Source organism: Alosa pseudoharengus, unplaced genomic scaffold (assembly GCF_046254945.1).
Source record: "Alosa pseudoharengus isolate Yale_2024_CS ecotype anadromous, Long Island Sound unplaced genomic scaffold, YU_APseudo_1.1 YU_APseudo_1.1_scf_16, whole genome shotgun sequence".
Lineage (NCBI taxonomy): Eukaryota > Metazoa > Chordata > Actinopteri > Clupeiformes > Clupeidae > Alosa > Alosa pseudoharengus.
Genome location: NW_027468630.1, coordinates 5,232,100 through 5,250,264, shown reverse-complemented (window position 1 = coordinate 5,250,264; position 18,165 = coordinate 5,232,100). Strand labels below are relative to the sequence as shown.

General features: G+C 40.1%; 1 protein-coding gene across 1 annotated transcript; it reads right to left on the bottom strand.

Annotated features, from left to right (window-relative positions):
* Positions 1-4,287: 4,287 nt before the first annotated feature.
* On the bottom strand, positions 4,288-17,884 carry LOC143126067 (neuronal acetylcholine receptor subunit alpha-7-like). Its single transcript, XM_076287987.1, has 10 exons — positions 17,830-17,884; positions 15,831-15,970; positions 14,923-14,967; positions 13,414-13,523; positions 11,878-11,957; positions 10,249-10,416; positions 9,422-9,616; positions 5,900-5,986; positions 5,272-5,381; positions 4,288-4,827 (listed from the first exon to the last, which is right to left on the bottom strand). The coding sequence occupies exons 1-10, from the start codon at positions 17,882-17,884 to the stop codon at positions 4,288-4,290; spliced, it is 1,530 nt and encodes a 509-aa protein (XP_076144102.1).
* Between the last annotated feature and the right edge of the window lie 281 nt (positions 17,885-18,165).

The window sequence follows — 18,165 nt, the reverse complement described above, 5'->3', positions numbered from 1 at the left end:
CCTAATGAATAGGGCTCTGCTAAAATCCAAATCTCAATCATTCCAAAAGAACACTCAGGCACTCTGATACAGTCAATCAAATAATGATTGTGTCTAATGCTCACAATGCAGTTTAGGACCAATTCACAAAAAATCATCATGTAATACGTGGTTGTATTAATGCAGTCACCAGATGGCAGCACTGCCATGCAAGTGGTGGAAATGCCTTTCTCACGAAAATGCATTTGGTTATTTTGTATTTTGTGCAACTCTGCTATAAATAAATAACTGTGAGCCCCAGCTGCCATATGTTCACTGCACAAATTATTCCATCAATTACAACTGTTGGACTACTGTGACAAACATTGTTTGGTCATGTGCACTCCATCCTGACTATTCATGTGGTTATGTTTATGGACTTCTAGTCAGTTATGGAAGGAATTTGTTCTGAAACTGATTACCTTAACATAATTCAGACGGGTTTTTGTTGTGTTTTCTACCTTGTTACATTTCTTGGGTTCAGTCATCTCATCCCAAATTTACACAGGGAAAAGGGAGGTACCATCTAAGTCTACCATCTCTAAGATTAGGAAAACAGAACAGTAAGAAAATAAGTTCCTTCAACAGACCCAGTAAATCTTCCTAAATCTCACATCTTCAGCACATTACAGGGAGGGGATGTGATCAGTGTAACAGGGTTAGATTTCCCCCTGAATTTCACTTCACAAGTTCAGCTTTCCTGCAATGTTTTTATGGTTGAAACTCAGTGTGGAAGTCAGTGGAAGGGATATTATCAGGGCTCGATATGCCGATTTTGTGCTAGACTGTACGATCCTGTAAAATCCATGATATATATATATATATATATATATTGTGGATGCCCAGCCTGACAGGGAACCTGAACAAATATAACTAAAATACCATCTTAGGTCACATAAGATTAGTTCTAAATGTTGCTTTATCATTTGCTTGCTTTGTCATTTGCTTCTCCCTATGTGTGTGTGTGTGTGTGTGTGCTAAAATAGACATCTGTGCAAAATATCCTGTGTTGAAAAGATGATGTGACCTGAACATTGGGGGTCAATAACATTTTCTCATGCTCAATGATTTGCTTTTTATTTTTCTACCACAGTTGTTTTGCCTTAATTTACCTTTACTGTTCCCTTTCCATCTGATGTTACGACTTTCTGGGTTCATTTGGACAAATAGCTGTTGAAAACCTCACGCTCAGTAATCTCAGTAATCCAGACTAAAAGAGAAACGTAATCTAAAATGAAGATGTTCCTTGACTGTTCTGGATTCACACATTCTTCAAAACCAACCCATAATGTGTTCAATTAGTTTAAACAAACAATATTAATCATGGATTGGATATCCTATTCTGTCTTTTCTGTGATTCTGTGTGTGCACAAAACCAAAGACAACAAAGTACCCCTTTTGCCCCACTGACCTTTGATGACATTTTTGTTAAATAACTTAAGAAGGATGTGTAAAATGAGACAGACATGCATTTGTCCTAGTTAATAAATGACTAGACTGCAAATACAACTTCAAGGCAGAAACTGAATTCAAACACATTATATAACATGGTTGATTATGTAGTGTGTTAACTTATATATTTTACATGCTCAAAGTATCTAAGAATATATACTTTAACCATATTTCAAAACAATTGTAAATGCATGATTGTACAGAGATGTGTACAAACAAAAGAATCTCAATAAAATGTACCTAAGGAAAACTAACATTGAACAAGCACTGTAAGAAACAGAGCGTGGTTTAAAGACCTCTTTCAAACACAAACAGAAACAATTTCATTCTTCTTTATGTCTCCTTCGCACAGTCACACATAGATCCATGAAATGCCTGTGGCTTTTACTGTTATTACAAAGCAACAGTCATTAGAATAAAGTCAATTAACATTTGTTTGATAGGAGAGTGGAAACCGTGTAATTAACTGGATTTGTTATTTGCAAACAGTGGTTAGTTTGCATTGTGGCTATTCATTGCTTAACTGCACAGCTTAGCACAAACACGGGAGTTAATTAATACTGTCAAAAGAATACTTAATATCTCTAGTAATTCAATGGAACTTATGTAAGGCATGCAAGGCAAAAAGGAAAGTCTTATGTTGACTGATATTTTATCAGTACTGTCTCCTCAGTCTGAAAAGCAGAAAGAAAAAGTGAAGGATATTCAGGGGTTAAAAATGATAATATTTATGGAATAAATACATTTGATTTCAAATCTATGGTCTGAAATATTGTGGGAACTGTTTGAATTATCATTTGTTATGCAATTTATATGTATATTATGTTCATTCAAAGAAAATGAAAAGAAAGAAAAAGAATAGTGAGGATTTGGTCTGTTTATGGCTAATTGTATTGTTTAATGGTCATCCAACTTCCTAGTCCTGGTCCTATATGTTCATAAAATCCTTACAAATTGATTTACTTTCATGATACAGTTCTTTAACTTATCTTAAACGTGTGTTTGAAGTCATTTTGGCATGCAGTGATATTCAGACATCAGAAGCAGAGTTATTCAGATGCTCTTTGGCCTAGAAAAATACATTTATTTTTTATCTTGACAAAACTGTTACAGTACAGACTAATTAAACCTATCGTTTATGAGTATTGTGTTTTGTAGAATAATGATTACAGTCACAACTACAAACCACTCCCCCCAGGCACTACTACATATAGGCTAACATTTATCCAGTGTCCACGAGGAAGAGTGGCAGTCTAGAACTCTCCACACCTCTCCTGTTATACTGAAAGTTATCTCGAGAGGCACTATGCAATTACTCTCCCATTGAATCTCCATATTTGTACAGTATATTTTGTATGTCAGCACACAAGTAAATTACATACATTTTATTTGCATTATAACAAATGGGTTAAAATTATGTGCATAGAACATATACAGTGTAGCAAGTGTGTTATATAAAGTGCTAGCAGAAAAAGAGAAACAACAGTACTATTTGTCGCGTATGACAACAGAGTTAAGTATATACACTAAAAGTAAATAGTACTGTTCTTTACCTGCAATACATTCACACTGAAATGGCACTGTATTTTTTGTATTAAATGACAAAAATGCCTGTAACATAATATATAATCTAATCATAAGTCTATCAGTCTAGTGAAAAAATACACTTCACAACTAAAACCAGTGAACACACATCTGAAATCACAAACACAAACACTTAATATAACATGAGTGAGGCTGAGTGTAATATTGATGTATTTAATGTGTGTGTTAGAAGAGTGTTAGGACTCACATGGACATTAGTATTTAGTATTGATAAAAATAAGAGGTCTTAAAGGAATTATCCGGAGTAAAATGCACTTTAGATCGATTTACGGATGATTGGGGGTACATACGTTGAGTTGACATCAAAATCATGTCATTCGGATGTGTTTTGAGAAAGTTCGATTTTACCGTTTTCAGTCAAAACTCGTAGCCTGGAAGTGAGCAGGGCATATCAATTTCGCCGCTACAAAACGCTATTTTTATACCTCTTCTACAGTTCCAAACAACATAACACTTACGTGGTAGTGAGTAGAGGGTCCCTAAAGCCAAACCGAAGTATCCTGAGGGCTTTATGTGGTCGGATAGAGAGTCCAGAATGAATTTCATCAAGCCAGTACCTTTCCAGAAATGTTGCCATCTTTGCTGCCATCTTGAGGGGAAAGTCCGTAGGAGTCGATTGCTGAGTGTGTTGTAACACGCTCTGGAAATTCACAATTTCGTCGCCGTTTAAAAAAAAAAAAAAAAACATAGTCCAGTCCATACAACTTCATTTCAATTTCGAAAGAAATACTGGACTATGTTTTTTTAAACAAAAAACGGCGACGAAATTGTGAATTTCCAGAGCGTGTTACAACACACTCAGCAATCGACTCCTACGGACTCCTACATCCGAATGAGATGATTTTGATATCAACTCAACGTATGTACCCCCAATCATCCGTAAATCGATCTAAAGTGCATTTTACTCCGGATAATTCCTTTAAATTATAGGCTGGTTTACCATAGGTCTAAATATGGTTGAGAATTTGATAACAATCCCAGGCAGAATATGTGTAACTCATTCCATCTAAAGCCTGTGTGCTTTTTATGCATACTTATGCATGTGGCTCTACCAATTAATGTGCCCAATGATGAATCTATTACAAATGAATACCATTATATTCTGGTAATTTGACTGGCTTTGTAAGTGGTTTTCAGGTCAGTTACCGCTGAGACTGTGTTTAAAAAGTGTTTAAGGACGACCTGGCAGATGGTTAAAACTGAGAGACAGTCTCAAGTAAAAAAGTCTTTAGATATAGCCTCAACAAAGTTGGGAGCAGACATGAGAATGCCCGTAGTGCAGAGCGTGGTGAAGAGTGAAAATGCCATTAAGCATAAGCGGTCGATCACTGAGGCGGCGAACTTCCACTCATTGCACACAATCTCCTCCTCATCCTGGTCACGGAAGCGCTTGGCGATGTAGCGCACCTCCTCCAGGATCTTGGCCAGGTCGGGCTCGGCACTGCTGACGGACGCCGAGGACGCCTGGCCACCGCCCGGCAGCAGGACCTCGTCCTCGCTGGCGCCCATCAGCCGGCTGCAGATGACGCCAGAGTCCGGCGAGGTGGCATAGTGCAGGCTGTCCATGCCGCGGAAGCCGATGAAGAGCATGTTGCCGTTGGTCGCCTGGGGCCCGCCGGTGCTCACGTTGAGATCCACGCTGGACAGGCTGCTCCTCGCGTGCTTGTTGTGGCAGGCTGAGCGCACACGGTCCTCACCCGGGCGCTTCATGCGCAGGAACCAGGCGCACCAGTTAAGTAGAATCACGCGGGTCTTTGGCACAGGGACAGGGAACACAGGGAACATTACCCAGGCATTCAATACAAGATTCATACTCAGAGGCGCAAAACAGACATGATGAATCTAAAAGCAAATCTGATGCAGCTGTTGGTCTCTGTCTTTTTGCCAACACAATAACCACCAAGTCATTTGTTCCAATATTACTTTTCTCAAGCTGATGTCAACATGAGTCAGGTATCTCTATTCTGCCTGGACTATCAGACCTCCTATGATTATATTAAAATATTAATATTAAAACACATTGTGATCTATGGAATATTTCCTTTCAACTGAAGTTGACATGATTCCGATGTCTATATCATAATGTTTTTTTTGCCCATTCCAATTTAAACAGATGCTGTTTGATTGTTCTCATGACCAACATTATAAATGTCAAGGTGACTTTGATATATAATATGACTTTTACTGAGTACTCACCCACTTTGGCATCTTGCCTCCTTCAGGGTCATGATAATGGTACTGTAACACCCAAACTGTTGCTATTACTGAAAGTCCAACAATAACCATGGTGGTGGCAAAATACTGGGCTGAAAATAAGAAACAGGGAAAATAGTATTGTGTGTCATCACATTACTATCATCTAACAACTAGTGAGAAAAACTACAATCATAGTGGATAACAGGAGAAATAGCAAAGGATGCTCACTGCAAGAAACTGAAAAACTGTAAAATACTGAACATATTTCCTTCTATAACACATCTTCTGCTGAACCAGATGCTGTACTGCCTTGTATTGTTCAATCAGCGAAACAAAGTGCCACTACACTTGGTTTTACTTGAAGTGGTACAGTGCAGAATGACTTCACAACTGGCATCCGAAGACCAAAAATGGGAATAGTACTCCTACTGTCTGAGGCCACATAAATCACCAGACATATTTACAGTAAGTGATTCTGGCCCTCAAGGGGAAAAGATTGGTTTGACGGAGACTAAGCTTTCATAATACTTTCATTCATATTTATGTGCTTCTCAGACCGAGTTCCCATATTTGGAATTAATAGCAGCATCATGCAGTCCAATGGCATTAGTTTGAAGAAATATATTACCTATTAAAGGCACAGAGTCAGATGTTGCTGGCATGATTTCTGCTACCAGGAGCATAAACACTGTCAGGGAAAGTAGCACTGTGATTCCTGCAACACAGCATTGACATTGATTTCATTCATTATTGCACATATTTACATTACCAGTACATTCATTCTAAAAATAAAAGGTATGTTTATGGAATGCTAATACAAACACATAATCAGCTTTTGCCGTTTAATTAGCTGTTTTCCACTAGGTCTGCATGCACTCCGCTCCGTCAATTACATGTTACGGGAGTTCATTGCTACCACTACTGCTACCATTGGTTGATGTTCCACCAAGTGCACTATAGCACATTTCAGAAGCAAATCTCCACTCTGTTCCACTTTAAATATATGCCCACTACTTCTATACTGATGGCTTCCACTTTTAGGACGCGTCTGCCAATGGTGTTGCAGTTAGACCACTACTGAGGCAGACTGTGGGAATCCAGGGATAGTGGTCCTCTACACAGCAGAGCATTAACCGGAGGTTTGGCACTGAAGTACATACAATCATTTTCAAACAGTTTTCACAGTTATGTGTGAACCACTTCTCTAATGGGAGGCTATATAAACATTGACCTGATTTGACATTTGTTTTGAGTCCTTTGGTTGTATGCGTGACTTGGGAACCTGGGAACCAAAAAAGCTTAAACGCTCTTTCCAAGTTACTTAATTCATTATCAAAAGAAGGATTACAGTAACAATCTTTCACAAAGCATTATAAACACAAACAAAGTGTTATAACGTGTTCATAATAATGATTTCATAATGATTGACATGAATCTATATAATTATTTATTGCATCAGCAATGTTTACTGCTCAAACACTTATAATGCATGCAAACTCTTCTAGCTTGAAATGTCGAAATGCATAATGCAGTTTCCTTTACCTCTAATGGCACTGCTGACATCACCAAATCCTCCTCATCGAGCCATATGTGACACCATAAAAGCTTTCATAATAATATCTGTGTATGGCTTATAGCAGCCTACAACATCATCATAACGCTTTATGAGTGCAGTCATGTCAATTTATAAATATAGTTATGGTTATGGCTATGGTTCTTGACAAACGCATCTGTCCAAAGCAATGTACAGCGACAACAATAAACATTATCGTTAAAAATCAACAGATTAAACAGCTATGCAAACTTATATTAAGTGGCATAATGAATTATGAATAATTTATAAACATTTGTAAATGTGTTTTTTATGCTGACTTTGTGTTACCAAAAAAATATAAATAGGTATCGTGGCTACGGCCGAACAACACCCGTGGGAATATCCATGACCAATCCCACTCTCACTCGTGCTATATTGCTTAATCGTCACAGAGTACTACGTTCATTCATTTGAAAAAGCTCCTGAATAAATTCTAAGTGAAGCCAAAGCTACAAATGATATATTTTCATTAAATCAAATATATAAAGCTTAATCAATAATAATTTCATTTACAGAGAGAGTGCCTCCCTAGTCATTAATTAATAAAATGATAACACATAAGTCTCCGACTAATTTAATTTTCTTTGGATATCGATCTTGGAAATCACTGTGTGGCCTACAGTAAGTCATTGGGACAAAGCTGGCAGATAACGTATGACTAATGCGAATGCGAACGCAAAACAGCAATACCGTTTTACATGGAAAACCACTAATTCCCTCCATAGGGATTTCACGGTTGGCATCCGCCCAATTTCAGGCTAGGATGCCTAGCCTGCTTTAATATCCCCAGGCCCAAACATGAATGCTTTGGGGAAATGGAGCAGACTGCTTATTGCTAACGAGTATCAATCTTACAGTGAGGAAGGAGAGATGGAGAAAGTGGAAAAGTTTTAAGCAGACTGACGCATGACTGCACTGCAACCTACAGCAACAATCACATAGTGAAATTTGCTGACGACACAACTCTGGTGGGTCTCATCACCAAGGGCGACGAGACTCAATACAGGTTGGAGGTCGACCATCTGACCACGTGGTGCAGGGACAACAACCTCCTGCTGAACGTCAGCAAGACCAAAGAGATTGTTGTTGACTTCCGGAGAGGTCACACCCAACACCTGCCACTGACCATCGACGGTGCTGTGGTGGAGAGAGCGAGCAGCACCAAATTCCTGGGGGTGCACATCAGTGAAGACCTCTCCTGGACCACCAACACAGCATCACTGGTGAAGAGAGCTCAGCGCCGCCTGTACTTCCTGCGGAAATTCAGGCGAGCAAGTGCTCCACCAGCCATCATGACCACATTCTACCGAGGCACCATTGAGAGCATCCTCTCCAGCTGTATCGCTGTGTGGGGCGGAAGCTGCACTGAATACAACAGGAAAGCCCTGCAGCGCATAGTGAACACAGCTGGAAGGATTATTGGTGCTTCACTCCCCTCCCTGAAGGACATTTACACCACCCACCTCACCCGCAAGGCGACCAAAATTGTGAGTGATGCAAGTCACCCCGCTCACAATCTGTTTGATCTACTGCCCTCTGGGAAGAGGTACAGAAGCCTGCGCTCCCGCACTACCAGACTCACCAACAGCTTCATACACCAAGCTGTTAGGATGCTGAACTCTCTCCCTCCTCTCCCCCCTCCACCCTCAGCTACATAACATCCTGGACATTGGACCCACAATGGCCGCCTGCACCACTCCACTTGCACACTTGTACACTTTGCAACTTGTTGCTGTTGTCCTGAAAACACAACACTTCTGCTGCTCTTACATAACTTGCACCACTATGCCACTTTATTTCTTACTTAGGTCAAACAGAACTACCTCAGCCTCTTATTGGCCTGACTTTGCACTAGTATTTTATTTTATTGACTGTCTATGCACAATTTCAACCAAATTTTGCTGCTCTTATTTTTTCATTATATGTGCCCTCTTATTTACTTATTTACTTACTTTTTTGTTTACTTGAATGTTATGTTTGTCTGTGGACTTAAAATTGGTAAAATATGTCTTGTCTCCACCGTGGGATAGTGAGAAACGTAATTTCGATCTCTTTGTATGTCTGGAACATGTGAAGAAATTGACAATAAAGCTGACTTTGACTTTGACTTTGATTGTCCAATACAGAACGTGGCTGACACAAAACATTTAATTGGGTCCTTTTTGAACATTTAATTTGGGTCCATTTATTCCTTGAGTGACACTTGATACCATCGTGTATGACTTGGTAACAATAATTGATAGTCCAAAATGAGGATGGTATCACTTACAGTGAGGGTACTGATGTGCTCTCCACTGAACCACCCACTCACTTAGTGAGCAATAAAGCTTGAAAACCAATTAGGCAGTACGAGAGAGAGTGAGAGTCCACTGCATAATATACTTTCTGCTGATCAGGTCTATATGCATGACCCTCAGCAGAACGCTGTAAAGCTTGCGTCAAGTGAATCCACAGTCCCCCATTCATTAGAAACCCAAACTACACAAGGTTGCAAGAGTGTCCATGCGCAGAAAGAACAATTAGTGGCGTTGGGGCCAATAGGCTGACGTGGCTCACCGAGGGAGATCTTCTCCCCAGAGTCGGCGGGCAGCAGGAAGACCAGCAGGGCCAGCGTGGAGATGAGCACGCAGGGGATGAGCAGGTTCAGGCCGTAGTAGAGGGTGCGTCGGCGCATCACCACCGTGAAGGTCACGTCCGGATAGGGCTCTTTGCAGCAGTCGTAGAACTTCTCATTCCTCCTGCCTGGAACCTCTGTGTCGTACACATGCAAACACACACATGCACGTTTTCAAACAAGTACACACACATATAGATACACACACACACACGCACACGCACACGCACACACACACACACACACACACACACACACACACACAAACACAGAGGAGGGCGATAACAAGTCCAAATAAAGAGGTGTAAATACAAGAGAAATGCAATTCCTCTTGACCCAGATCTGGTTATTCACTCCCTCCTGAGCCACATATAGAGCACCTCCTCTAGAGAAGTGAATAAGGCTGCTTATGGATCTACTCTCATATACAGAACATCAAATCGTATGCAGAGCAACACACATAAAACTGTAACATCAACCATCTGGGTTATTGAGGTACATAAAACAACTCTCTAGGCCCCTTCAGAAAAACTGCTGAAGCAAAATCTTTGGCTTTGACAATAGGCCAAATAAAACTGAGCACTCACCTCTGTTTGAAAATACAGAGAAGTCTATTTTTTTTCAGAAAAAAACATATGGGAAGCTATCCTTTTGTTACTGAAGTAAATCATTTTGTATATAATTATAATATTTTGACCGGAAAATAATAATAATTTGGTCACAAGATTTAATTTTGCTTGAAGAAGATGAACAAAAAAACAGTTCTTACCCACAAGGTCCCATTCTCCATTGGCAATGTACCCTGTTATATCAGCTTCAATCATCTGCAAGTCTAGGGACCAGCCTCCATATGTCCAGGAACCAAACTTCAGGTCACAACGCTGGACATCAAAGGGAAACCAGCGTACATCTATGTAGCAGGTGCTTTTGAAGATCCCTGAAAACACGAATTGAGGTTGTTTGTTTAACTTAAAGACAGATTCCCTGAAATCCTCAAACCCAAGCAAATCCTCCACATGCGCTGCAGCTTTTCTTTGTACACCTATCAACAATTCAGTTTATCAGCCATGCACTTATGTGCTTCATTATGGCTTTATGCACGATAAATAGTTTGCTAAGTAATAAGAAAAAAGACAGCTAATCAAATAAGATTAAGGATGGCAGAACTTAAAGGTTGAAGTGACACTTCAAGTTCAAAATGAAACATGAGGGGAGAGCATTGCTGTAAAATATAGATCCATTAAGTCTGCTTTATAATTAACAAATAGAACTGATGCAGACAAAGCTCCCTCTTAAGAAATAAAATAGCCATAAAGGAATAAAGGTTTGGAAAATTCAGAGAGACAAGGGAGCTGCATTTGTATGAAATAGACTGAACAAGCAAGACAAATGTTGTACAATTCAATTTGGTGTAGATAGCAGATTGTCAGGAAAGTGAACTGATTAATCTTTACCCTGCTAGCTAACTCCTCCATTCTCCACTGCCCATATTTCTTATTATTTCATTACAGACCTACATGGATGGATCCCTGAGAATAAATGTGAGATCCTACTATAGAATTAATGCCCTCTTGGGTCATGTCCCTTACATAAAATGGAACGCAAATACCAAGGGTGAATTTCTCTCTGAATGTTTTCCACCCCCATCCCCTCCATCAACCCCCCCCCCCCACACACACACACACACACACACACACACACACATACACACACACTTCAGCTGAAGAGAGTGTGCTTGGCCAGGGAGCAGGAGAGAATGCTGATGAACACCGCAGGAGTACAGTAATCAGTTTTTTCTTGACAGGTAGCCGCACTGCCAATGTAAGTGACTGCAATCAGAAAATAGATGCATCCACTGGACGAGGCATATGTGGGTCAGTGGGGTGAGGCGTGTCTAAAAGCAATGACTTCACACTGTCTGGCTCACTATATATGCAGTCTATGGTCTGTCTCATTCAGATACATCTACAGTTTCTTTTTATGTTAGTTGCCCAGGACAACTAATTAGTGTGAGGAAAATGGTGAGAAATAATACTAACAATAACAGTTGTGAGCTGAAATTAATGTGGATGTACCCCTTGGCGAAAGGGCCATTAAAATGAATTGGAAGTCACCCTACAAAATGTTTTGTAAATAGCAACAGCCAGCAACCATGTCCTTATGAGAACATGGCCGCTAAATGACAGTCATTGTGAGGGTTCAGAGAGCCTCCAAGGTCCTGCATCAGCTCTAAGCAGTCCCCCATGACAAACTCTATCCATCACATCCAATGTAATAGACGAGAGAAGAAGCCAGCTATCAGTAATAACCGTAATGTCAACCCTAATAAATCCTGACCACACCGAGGTACCGCAGGTTCATCAGTAATGATGCTAGTGATGGACGAAGACTGCCTTACCTGGTGGCATGTACTGGCAATGTCCTGAGGAGTTCACCAGCACATTTGTATGGAATGTGGCATCAAATCTCTCATCAGCACTAGTGTGGAGAGACAAGGAGAATGAAGAGGGATTTGTTTATGTTAATGCTTATGTACATATCTGACCTATTATCAGAAATGACTGTTAGAAAAAACAGCACTGTCAGCACTCAATGGAAGTATCAGAGTCTACAACTAATCAATACAAGCTTTATTGTCTTTCATCACATGGAACTATATAGGATCAATTTTTATGAAGTGCAGGTCAAAAGGGGGACAAACATCACAAAAGTGGTCTGTTCTTCAGTGACTCAAAGAATGTATATTCATAATGATAACTTCTGAAAACAATCATCAATCAAAACAATCATCACCAATGCTTCTGTCAGCATTATCTGAACTTGATGGAAAATGCAATGTGTTACAGTTTCTGCATGCTTTGAGTTAAATCACACTGTAAAATTGTGTATCAATCATCCATTGCTGTCTGCTTAAATATGCCTTCCACTGAATTTCTCACATGAGTGAGTCAACTGCTGGTTCCCACATTTCATTTCTAAAATTGAATCCCCATGAGGTCTGAACCGAGTCCGAGGAAGGTGAACATCACTGAAGAGGTCCCATACTCGGTGTAAGTGAAACGCAGAGTAATCACCCACCAAAGTATAGGCCTGGTGTCTGATGACAGAGACAAATGGGTCTAAGAGCTTGTTTTCTTCATTATGCAGTGGAAGCAATGCCTTAGAGATCTAATTTATGAACATTAGCCAGGGTGATTCATCACGTTCAAAACAACTCTTACTAAGACAGTGCTCAGCACAGAGCATATGTCAGTACAGGTACAGCTACAGCTTTCAAACTCGCAATCACCTTCCTCCCCCCCCTTTTTTTGTTCTATCTTTGTTTTTGTCTGAAGGCGCATTTAAGGGACAGGTCCAGTATGCTATTATGTGGGTTGCTCCAGACCCCTTGGGCTGGGCCAGCATTGAGACAACCCGTCCTGATGACTCAGCTTGGCCTGATAGTTTATGGGAAGTGACAAGCGAGCCCATATTTTCATGATCTAAGGGCCAGTGTTGACACTCAGGCGTGTTGGCTTGTCATTTCGAGAAACGGGCATTTAAAAACGAATGCCGAATTACCCGAAGAGGCAGGGTCTGAGGGTGCAATTATATAAATGCATTCTGTAGACGACTACAGGCACCGATAGCTTATATCTGTCTCAATGACTTTTCTTGGCATAATACGATAAATTGTGCATCCTGCTGCAATTCTTCCACTAGTGCTTTTAATGGACATAGTTGACCTTATGAACACTGAGATGTGTAGCCTTGAAAGAGTACCTTGCCTTAAAACCAATTATTATACAGTGTGGGGAAAGCAGAGTTGAGTAGGCTAAAACAGTCCCAAGGCTTTAACATCCTAAATTGTACTGTCCATTACTGTAAAAAAATCTGACAAAGAAATGTAATTATTTCATACTGAACAATAAAGGGATATATCTAATGCACATACCTGTTGTAAAGCAAGATGTCTGGCCTCCATATTTGGCTGCCAGGAAATCTGACATTGGTGACGCCAGGATAATCAGAAACATTCCACTGAAGGTAATAATCATACCAGTACTGAGGAAGGGAAAAAAACATTGGTCAAATAAGTCATCTCTCTTTGACTTGTCCTGGTCTGGCTTTCTCGATGCATGGGGTGAAAAATATCACACACATCATTATTAATGTGCTCCAAACCTATTACTATTGACTACACACTGACAATGGCTTAGGCCGAAACGCGTCTGTGGACATGGCATTAATAAATAAGTAAAGAGAATATACTTGAGAGTGCGGTTTTTCTATTCTAAGTTGTCACTTTTTAACTCGCACCCGAAATTGTTGTGAGATTTGAAGTTGAGCGCGCCTGTTCTCACTACAAACCTATTACAACATCAAAGTCTCACACAGCAAGACATGGAAAATAAGACTGAAATCAGTTTCAGAGTGCAAACAGCACAACCCTCAAATATCAATAACAATAAACTACAGGGACAAGATGCTTTCCCCTTTTCCCATGTGAGTCATGAATAAGCATGATTGTTGTGTGGTCCTACAACAGCACCACGGCATAAAATGATTTGTGATGAATTTCTTAATTAGTTGAAAACTCAATTAGGTCTGTGCAGAAAAAAAATCTATGAATATGTATGACCAATTATGTAATAAAACAGATCATTGAACTCAATGTATTGATGTGATATACAGTAATGCATATACAAAGAGATATCATGAAGAAGCAATCGCCTGAAGCAAAACATTTCTACTAGCTTTGCTTTCCCTCACCTCCCTTCAGCTTTAGTAAAAGACACTGCAATAGTGCATCCATCTGGGATGCCTAATGGTGATTGAGATGGAGAGACTGTGTGTGTGTGTGTGTGTGTGTGTGTGTGTGTGTGTGTGTGTGTGTGTGTGTGTGTGTGTGTGTGTGTGTGTGTGTGTATGTGTGTGTTTGGTTTAATTCTCTTAATGTAGTTATGACCCTCTTGGGGATGTAGCCAGAGGAAAGGAACAGTCTGCAGAGGGATATTTTTGGATAAAGGTCAAAGCCATCAATGGCGAGACAACGCAGATCCTACGCCAAGGCAACACATATCAAATTGATAACCCACACAAAAACACACTGTTTACTGGTCAGTGTTGCAGCAGATTTATGATGAAGCACTTCCAATATGAATCATTTCCCCCTACATAACATGCACATACACTGCAATTCAAGATCAATGCAACCATCCATGACACAAGTGCCTTAGGCACATAGATGCTGTCATGAAATATAAAGTTGGGTTAAAATACAAATAATGTCTCAAATACAGTGACTTATTATTATTATTATTATTATTATTATTATTATTATTATTATTATTCATGAATTTTATCTGTTTCCATTTCAGATGTTGAACCCCAACCATTACTAATGCACAGGGTAATTGTCCGTCATTGTCACTAGCCTATGATATACAGTAAAGGGTCTCACCAGTTGTAGCCATATGTTTGTTGTAAGAACTTGATTCTTCTCATCCTGGTTCACAAACAGAAATAATAATTCATGAATGATTCACCGCTTGATTCAGACTCCAACTGCACAGTTTTATTCAGACACCTCATCAGTAAACATGAAGTAAACATACAGTCCCCTGCGAAATATAAATATCAGATCACAGACACAAATATATACTGTTGTGTGGCACTATCACATTTTGAATAACCCTCCACATTTGCAAACATCACCATGGAACTGACCTTAGTGTGTGAATTAATCTACCGCATCTAAATCAGTCAATATAGCTTTGGTGACATTTGGATTCACAACCTCCCCTGGGCTGTTTCATGGAAAAAATGAGACCTTCTGAAATGTGTTGATGGTGATTAGTTTCGATGTTTTCAACATGTATTCTCTCAGCTCCATTCAAATCCCAGAGCGACCCCCCACAATCACACAGATCACATTTTCTCTTCGCTCTGACTGTCTCGCACTGTGACTTTTATAGGAAATGGAATCTCATGGCGTCTCATGTAACGCTGTGAAGTGTGCCGGGGAAGTGAAGCTTGTGATGCTGGCGTATAAAGAAGAGCCCTGTCAGCTCTTTCACCCAAGGATGCTCAGCTATCTCATCTGGAGAGGAAAAGCCCTTTCTCACAGGCCTGATGCTGACAAATAAATCAGACTATTACATCAGAGACGCAGGGCTGGCTAACATTTACACACACACACACACACACACACACACACACACACACACACACACACACACACACACACACACACACTAACTGGGATGATGCATGCTAAACACATAGATAAATGAACACAATCACTGTTCATTATGCTCAGTAGCTCTAAAGTGCCATGGAATGCCATTGGTGTGTATATTTCCAACTTACCACATCCATGATTTGCATTAGGCTGAAGCTGAAATTCACCGTCAGGGTTTGGGTGTCATTGAACACTGGCCTCTCCAGTGGATTGTAATTTGCCATCAGATCTTTGTAGAGTCTACGCTGAGGATCACCTTGCTGTGACACTGTTGAGGGAACACAAATAAATAAATAAATAAATAAATAAAATACATACATAAGTTAAACAGTGTGTTTCAGAGAATAAGAATGAGATGAGAGGTTTTTCATGCCCTGTGCTGCGCTCACAATCTGAGATTCACACAGCAATTGAAACTGAAAATAGAAGGCAGAGCAAGGTCACTCACTGTAAAAAAAGAAAAAAGCTGAGAAGTTTAGAAGATAGGCTTGCACATTGAGGCAAAAAGCAGCTTTGCCTCATTTGGACGCTGGTTTATTGATCCACGAATCTCATCAAGCGCTCTCCGCATGTACACACAACCGTAGCCTCCTCCTGGCTGTCTGGTCTGGCCACCTATAACTCTCCACATGTCTCCGTGCTCTGCATTCTGAGAGCCCTCCAGGACCCTGAGGCACAGTATATCTACATATACTGGCACAGTATCTACATCTCTGAACTGCTGAGGTCTGGACCCTCTCGCAACTCTTACGTTATAACAGTCACTGTTCATTTCCCCTTTAGTCGACTGAGATAAAGCAGCAGTGAAACAGCTGTCAGAGTCCACTAACTGTACAGCCGTCTCCCACATCCAGAGGGAAATCAGATGATTTCTGTGTCAATTACTGATTTGTTTGTTTGTTTAATTTAAGGCCATTTCAGCAACTAAGGCTATTTAATGGCCAGAGCATTGTGTTGTCAATTACTGATCAACTGATGTGAATGCTGTATTTTTTTTTACTATCACTGTTTTCTGAGGATTTCCCACCAAAGTGAAGAGAAAAGGAAGGAGAAGATAACTGTGTCCTGTAGTAGCCATCGCACAACACCTTATTCAGGGAATACGCTAATGAAAGCCTGGCTTTGTGTCTCATGGTTCTTTCCCATCGGCTCTTAACTATTCATAATAAAATTCCTCTGAGGCCTGAGGTCCACTCACTGGATAGCACCAGGCTTTTAGCGGTCAAGTCAGTATCTGTGACTCATCTGGGAAGAGGGTACAACAATAGGGTAAACAGAGTGCTATTATCCCAAGCCAATATCTGCCCTGGCATCTATTGTGAAGTCTAGTTAAATTTAAGAGGCCTGCCCAAAGTCAATAAGATGGACTAAATGGAGACATGGCCGGACGCAATGGTCAATATTGATGATGAATGAATATCATAAGCTGAAGCAAGTTAAGTAGATATGTAATGTAGATATGTTGCTCTGCAAAAAAGAGGTCAAATAATGACCAAACCCACTATTTAATTTATTCCAAAGAGTATCAAAACAGTCTTATAGCAACAATTAAATCAAACACAACTACAAAACTACACAGAAATATCCTTTTGTTTGGCAAATACTAGGCTATATTGATTGTCCAAAACTACTCTTGTTTGAAATGCATCTTGCATTATAACCACAAAACCCCTGAACCCCATGTTCTAGATCCAGACAATTGTGGGAATCCTATTAACCTACTGAACATTTAGCTAGTCAGACAAAATATTGATTTACCAGAGCTTTTAAGAACGAGAACCAAATAACATCTTCTTTCAACCATCTTCAAAATGAGATGGAATGGGTTTTTAGAGGGACATCATAGAGAACATAATGCATTAGTATTTAAATCTCAAAGCAGAATAGCCTGTAGTAGATAAATAGATAGATAGATATACTTTATTGATCCCTAGGGGAAATTCAAGGAGCCACATTAAAAGCAAATAGCACAATTTAATGAGGGGATAGCCTACAACAAAAGTGACCAAATGGCAAAAATCCACATTTAAAAATAAACATGTGCTATGACACTTTTCCCTAAAGAATCATTACGCCGGTTGTGTAGGCTATGTCTTTACTGTAAATTGAAAGCCATGCAGTACCTACCCCTCAATACACAGACGGTGATGACGAGAAACAGGCTGACGTTCCAAGCTCCCATCATGTAACCTGTGAAGGAACGCAAAGCTAAAGACGTGTTTAAATCACCTAACTAACTTCATCGGATGTCCTATCCTACTTCTTAACACAGCGTTCACCGATACTATGCATGGGTTGGAAACAGGACTCTTTTTGCTGTCCAGCACATTGTTATGTGGTGCTGCAAAGTCCCGCCTCCCACCGTCCATGCTATATTTCAAACGGAGTGCGCCGTCAGAGCGAGCAGCCCGTGTCAGAGATCCGCTAACCTATGGGCATGTAAATCAAATATCTGTCACAGAC